The sequence below is a fragment of the Amblyomma mixtum genome, chromosome 2 (assembly GCF_055824585.1).
Source record: "Amblyomma mixtum isolate Tamu chromosome 2, ASM5582458v1, whole genome shotgun sequence".
Taxonomy (NCBI): Eukaryota; Metazoa; Arthropoda; class Arachnida; order Ixodida; family Ixodidae; genus Amblyomma; species Amblyomma mixtum.
The window spans coordinates 305,209,025-305,215,501 of NC_143013.1; the positions used below are offsets into that span (position 1 = coordinate 305,209,025).

The 6,477-nt window shown below is 47.3% G+C and overlaps 1 protein-coding gene across 1 annotated transcript; it reads left to right on the forward strand.

The window, feature by feature from the left end:
* Positions 1 to 303: 303 nt before the first annotated feature.
* LOC149364780 (uncharacterized) lies at positions 304 to 6,115 on the forward strand. The gene is made up of 5 exons (XM_089567519.1): positions 304 to 438; positions 859 to 888; positions 1,225 to 1,329; positions 3,185 to 3,238; positions 5,831 to 6,115. The coding sequence occupies exons 1-5, from the start codon at positions 304 to 306 to the stop codon at positions 6,113 to 6,115; spliced, it is 609 nt and encodes a 202-aa protein (XP_089423645.1).
* Positions 6,116 to 6,477: the final 362 nt, after the last annotated feature.

Genomic DNA, 6,477 nt, shown 5'->3' on the forward strand with positions numbered 1-6,477 from the left:
TCAGGCGTTAAGCAGCTACTCTGGTTGCGGCCAGTGCTCCGGTGGGTCAAGGCCCCCGGGGAATTCCCGCAGTGGCGCCGACCTTTGATCGCGCAAAAAGTATGGAGAAGAGAGAAGTTGCGAAGGCGTTGAAATTCAGATTTTGACTACACATAATTGAGCTTGTACGAAATGTATTCAAAAAAATTCTTCTTGGGGCGGATACAAGTGAAGCGGCGTCCTTTAAAACATCCCAGTAATACCGCACCCTTATTGAGAGCCCCTTTCAGAGCTCTTTTGATACCAGAAAAGATTTGAGATTTGATGATTGTGCGTAACACCGGAGCTTGCCTCACATTCATTGCAGCCGAAGGATGGGTATTCGACACCTTGTTCGGGATTGAGTGCGCCTTCACTCTGTTCTGGGACGTCGCCTTGTTCAAGGCTCTCCGAAGGAGGGTAAGTGGCGCCTGCTGTTATGGTTCACCGTCACGAAGAATTTGCAGAAAAGTAGCGTTCGCATTTCTGACAGGACCTAACCGACCTATCGCGGTCCTTTCCTGTACCTTGACCTCCTTGTTTCTTTTGCGTCGGAACGGCTCTTTGTCTGACACTGAAATTGAAATGTCTCCATTGGTAGACTCTCACTTCACAAATAGGCCCGTTCAAGATTACATCGCTTGAAGCAAGCGGGCCCGTTAAAAATCACACCGTTAAATAAGAAGCAAAAGAAAAGTGTTTGAGTACGCGACAGGCGCAATTTCGTCACTCGCAGGGTACAAAAAAGTTACTTCGTTAAACCTAGGGAGCAATTTGTCTGAGGTTATTTTTACCGTTTTTCATTGATATCCTTCTTTTGATTCTCTGTTTTGCCCTCAGGTGAATCCGACATGGGCGGACCATGATCCCGTAAGTGTAGAGTCCGGTAATGCAAAGAAGCTGTGCTTTATAAGCTTGAGTGCACCTAAAATTCGATGTTGCAGAAGCCGATATCATGAATTTTCCTGTTTAAGGAACATTTTCCTATTCCACGGCGCTATTTTATTAACATAAATGTTTTTCGATGCGACGAAATCCGTGGTATAACGGCGTGATTCATGGCTCTCATCGACTTCGAATAATAGAACTTGCATTGCGCTTGCAAGCCCGAAACCTCGTGTGCATGCCCGTAACCAACATTTGACGCTATATTTAAAATTCGTGCCCGAAATCCGGCCTCCTGATCTGCGCTCATCTGTATCGCAGGACAAGATAGTTCGCACGCTACTCTGGTTCCTCCGTGCAACCGCTGTCGCTTCCTGCGTCTGCTACGCGGGTGCTCTGTGCGAAATGTTTGTCTCCATGAAGCACGTGAGTGACACGTTCCGTTATTCCCGTTTATTTCCCGCATTTGCGTCTCCACGCAAACGACATCTTCCTCAGAGAGCGCACCTAATATTCAATTCGGCGCTGTCTTGTACAGCCATCTAGGCCGATATTATCGGCAGTTCTGTTTTTTAGGTTTTGTTTTCCTTGATGCCCTTATGTTGAAACTGATGTTGACACGTCATGGCGATAACGTCTGGGCACACCGCTGCTAACAGTAGAGACGGCCAAAAGGAATTATGAGTGTAATGCGGGAGTTTGCTTTAAGTTTGGTCGAACTCATGCGCTGGCCAATCGACCAGCCATTTTCCTATTCTTCCTTTCTTTTCCTAATCTTCTCTCTGCGAAGTCTGGCTGCTACGTTGTGCGTCTTGAACTTTCCCGATATTCAGGCCTGTAGTAAACACATAGCACCAGAAGCGGCCATTATTCATCTGCTTTTTTAGTGCAACAGGCAAAGTGCTTTGTATGTAAACTGAACTCGTGGCACGTCTCTCTCTCTCGATGCTATCCACAGGTGGATTTCGTCCAGCTTCGTAAGGATTACGGTGACAACGTCACCAGCATACGCAGCTTGAAGGTATCCGGGCTTGACTTACATACGAAATGCTGCTGCTTCCGACAGCGCAGTTGTGAACGATTGTATGATTTATGGCAAAACCGTTCGTGCATCGTTTTTCCTTTATTCTGTGGCTAGCAGGTTGGGGTAAAAATGAGGCTAAAAGATTAAAATGAAGGGGCGTGAAAGGGCAGCATTTGCGCCCTCATCCGGCGGAGATGTTGCGGCTGTCGCTGCTTCTTCGCGGAATGAGGTTTAACTGGCGTGGAATAGTCTCTGCTTCAGTAAGTTCGCTTTGCTGACAGGCACTGCGAGTGATGAAATGACGTGCTGCAACTTCCGCATGTTCAAGATAGGCAGGCCCGTTATATCCGGCGGCCTTGGTGGGACTTGAGTTTCTTTGCTTAGGTCTCAGCAGAGTATCTGTCTAAGGTAGACTTGCACCACAAGGTTTGCCAGTAAAAACGGCGAAGGTGTAGTAAGCGACAAATTCTTTATGCCCGCTGTTATCCGATATGATCTCTATCGCCTGTTCCGTGTTGCTTTGTCGCGTCAGTTCCATGGCTGGTGCGAATGGTTTTTGTCGTGGTGGCACTTTGTGGCCGCAACCACGTAAAGCCGCCCGCACTTCGTAGTTCTGGTGTAAGCCTTTAGAGTCCGCAAAGGGAGGACGAAGGAAAGAGGGAGAAAAAGAAATAAAGAAAGAAAGGAAGGAGAAAGAAAGAAAGAAGGAAATAAAGAAATAAAGGAAGAAAAAGAAAGGAAGAACGAAAGAAAGGAAGAGAGAGAGAAATAAAGAAAGAAAGAAAGGAAGAAAGGAAGAACGAAAGAAAGGAAGAGAAAGAAAGAAAGAAAGAAAGAAAGAAAGAAAGAAAGAAAGAAAGAAAGAAAGAAAGAAAGAAAGAAAGAAAGAAAGAAAGAAAGAAAGAAAGAAAGAAAGAAAGAAAGAAAGAAAGAAAGAAAGAAAGAAAGAAAGAAAGAAAGAAAGAAAGAAAGAAGTTGCAGGCGTTGAAGCACAGAATAACGAGGTATGGTGAGGAGGGTGCTCATTAAGACACTGTCGTTCTTTCCGAAACAAACTGCTTTCTGTGCAAATCGGCGTGTTTAATTACTCTAGCCTATGAACATCTCATGTTCGAAAAGCGGCAGGTTAATATCTATGATAAGTGCATAGACGACACAACCTAGCCCAACACACTTTTCTTTTATCCGAGAACACGACTTAAATTGAGTTGCTAGTATTACTTTATGTTGGAATCGTGTTTGTACTCTCTTTCGCAGGTGTCGTTCCTGACGGGGAACGGTGCGTTATACACGGTCACTGCGCTCACCAAGGTAAGTCGGCAAAGAAGTGTTGTTCACAGCTTTACCAACAGCAGCAGAGCTTTATTACACAAGCAAAGAGATTGCATACTTTTATAAGAAGTCCGCAGGAGCCGTTCAAAGCAAATATGGCGCGAGGACATAGCATGGTGCCATAAAAGGTCAGTGCTTTCTTGGCACAGTAATCAGGATCACGCGACGTTTACTGTTGAAGAGACAGCTCTAGTTCACTGCCCCTTATTACCGCCTAGTTTGTTGGCTTTGTAGTCTTAATTTCTACGCAGCAGCGGCTTTCACAAAATGTACTGATGGCTTCAGTCGGATCATAAAAATTTCATATTCGTCCTCTGAATGCGAATCCCGCGGCTATCGCAGCAGTGCTGTGCAGTCGGGCTCTGTGGCGTTCGGTCGGTGCCGATTTCCAACATTGCACAGGTCAGCTGTAGCAAAGGCGATAAATGTAAAGCAATAAAAAGCTTTGTATGCAATAGTTATAGAGGCAATTGTCACATGAAGGTTGCAAGATGGCCTACAGAAATATGATTATTTGGTGAACAGACAGAAGCTGTCTAGATCCGGTTCCGCTCGGGTTTTCCCCCAACCCTGACCTCATCCGTCCGCTGACACGCTCTTCTCTGGTTGCTTCCTGTGTTGCAATAACTCACACACTGACTCAGTCTGACATTGATATCTACACTTGTTTGGTTGAAGGGTGCAGTTGCAGTTGTAAGCGCAAAACACGCGTGGACACGACTAACTCAAACATACATTCGTGAAGTCTACACATGTGACGAATAAAAAATAATAGAAAGAATTATAAGAAAATATTCACTGTAAGAGAATTAGCTTGCGCTAAAGTGAAGTGGAAGTTAAACATTAGCTGTGCGATCGACAACTGGCGTGAAATTTAGAGTCACATCGGGCATCTCTACAACGCAGTTCATGCCAAAGTTCATTTGAGGCCAGTCTCGCACGTGGAGCACAGATCACTGACCACGACGAATGCGACAGTTGTTGAGTGCTAAGTTGGGGAAACAGACAAAGTGGATCGTAGCAAGTACTGACTAAAGCGTGGCCCGCATAGAGCGTTTTTCCGGGCGATTCGTCGGCGTCGACGGCACCGGAGCGTTTTTTTGCCGCCGGAGAGAACGTTTTTGCCAAATCGTCGGGTTCTGTCGAAACAGAAAAAAACGTCGACGCCGCGCCGACGCCGGGAGAGGGCAGCGACAGAGGGCCAATGAGAGCCGGAGCGGGCGTCACGTGACTCTGGACGGAGCCACGCCGGCCGAGAGAGACGCGCTCGCGAGCTCTCTCTGGCACTGTAGCTGCGTCGCTTCTCGGGTATCTGCGTCGTGTAACTGCGTCGTGCTTCCCGGAAAGACGGGCGTTTGGCGCTCCGAGGGTACCGAGTTCTAGTTCACTATAGTACCGGGGCTTGGGCTTCGGGTTTCTCGGCCGAAACGGCCGAGCGGCGTGTTGTCTTTCGGAGGAGTCGCTTTTAGCTGGCCGCGCCGTCCCTCAGGTAGCGCCATCTAGTGACAAGACGCCAAAGCACATGAACGCTGTGTTGAAGAAATTTTTTATCCGTAATTACTGATAACTACGATGGGTGCGTTGCGAGCCTTTTTTCGTTCCAAGAAGAAAAACTGCAAATAGATGAAAATGTAGCAAGTGACAAAAAGCTAGACAACTGCTTCACCAGGTGTCGTTCTTGCGAGGTAAACACACAGTATTTAGTTAGGCCTAAGAGCTTGAAAATCGCCAAATTATCTGAAAAACAAGGTCTAGTTATCGCTTATACCTCTACGCGTGGGCAAGAGTAGGCGGAATAAAAGCGAACCGCTACCATTTGTGCGAGCTATCACTTCGAAGAATACAGCGGTGACATGTATTTATTCCGAAGTGGGCAAGCAGGGCGCCGCCATCTTGTCAACGTATCCCGTAATGCGCCCGTAGCGCGCGCCGCTCGGCTGCTGACCATGCGGGAGTGAATTCGTCGACGCCGGCGCGGGCGTCGGGCGCGCGGCGCGATTTCGCGGGTAAAAAACGCTCCATGCGGGCCAGGCTTAATTTATTTGGTAGCTAACGATATCGTTGCTGAATTCATTGAACTCTAAGTCGAGAAGAACATCTGGCCAAGCACTTTTAGTCTGCGCGGCTGTCACCATGCTCTGCACGGAGTCCACCTTCATTCGCTGCATTGAACTTTCTATTCTAATTTATACCATTATAAGGAAGCAATGCCGTCTATGAGCGGAAATTAAGCATAGGAGCGCTCTTCACGCTGGTTTTCTTCCTGGTAACCATGGAAAGGCTGCTCGAAAGCCACTCTCAAGTTACTGTTCTAGCAGAGAACGTTAGATTGTTTTCACAACGAGACAAACTAAAAGAATTTTTCATCCTTCACAAAAACGAAGTGACAGTAATAGTCAAGCTTGTCGGCGTGACAGCTAAGCGTGACAGCTAAGCATGGCAGCTAAGCGTGACAGCTAAGCGTAACAGCTAAGCGTAACAGCTAGAAGTACCAGACTCTGGTCCGAAGGGGCACAGGAACGGGTTTAGGACAATAGGTGTCCAGCAAATTCCACTTGCGTTCTTCCGCAGTTCAGCATCCTCTACGGCATCTACTGCTACTACCGGCGGTACAAAGACCACGGCGACAGCCTGGAGGAGTCCGAGGCCGCCATCGCCGATGCCGTAGCAGAGCAGCACGCCGCTTCGGTGTCCGGCCAGTCTTCTCACAGCGGATCGGGGACCGACAGTGCTGGCAGCGCTACACACGTCACAAGCCGCACGACTGGGGGCGGCCACACCGGGTCCGCTTCAGCACAATCCAAGCACGGGACTGATGCGCAGACATTTTCCTCAGCTAAGGATAATAAGCATTAACAGTTAAGCTAACTGAACTATAAATGAGCTAGTTTAGCACCGCTTGAGTTTATACGCTTGAAGATGTGGACAAGATTGAATAAAAGAGAACGAAACATACGAAGTAAACGAAACATGCGCACATGCGTGCAAGGACTGGTACTCTTGTTCTCGCCGTTGTATACAGGGTGTTTCACCTAACAATTTGCACTATTTCTAAAAATAGCTCTTAGCAGTTAGAAGAGCGCTTTTTTTTCGGCACAGCATTGCCAGCGGTGTAGTACGTCAGAGCACAGCTAAAATGCGCTAGCCAGAAGGCTGGTTAAGTAATATCGAATAGTTCAATTTTTAACTATTACGTTTAGACTCCTTAATTATTGAAA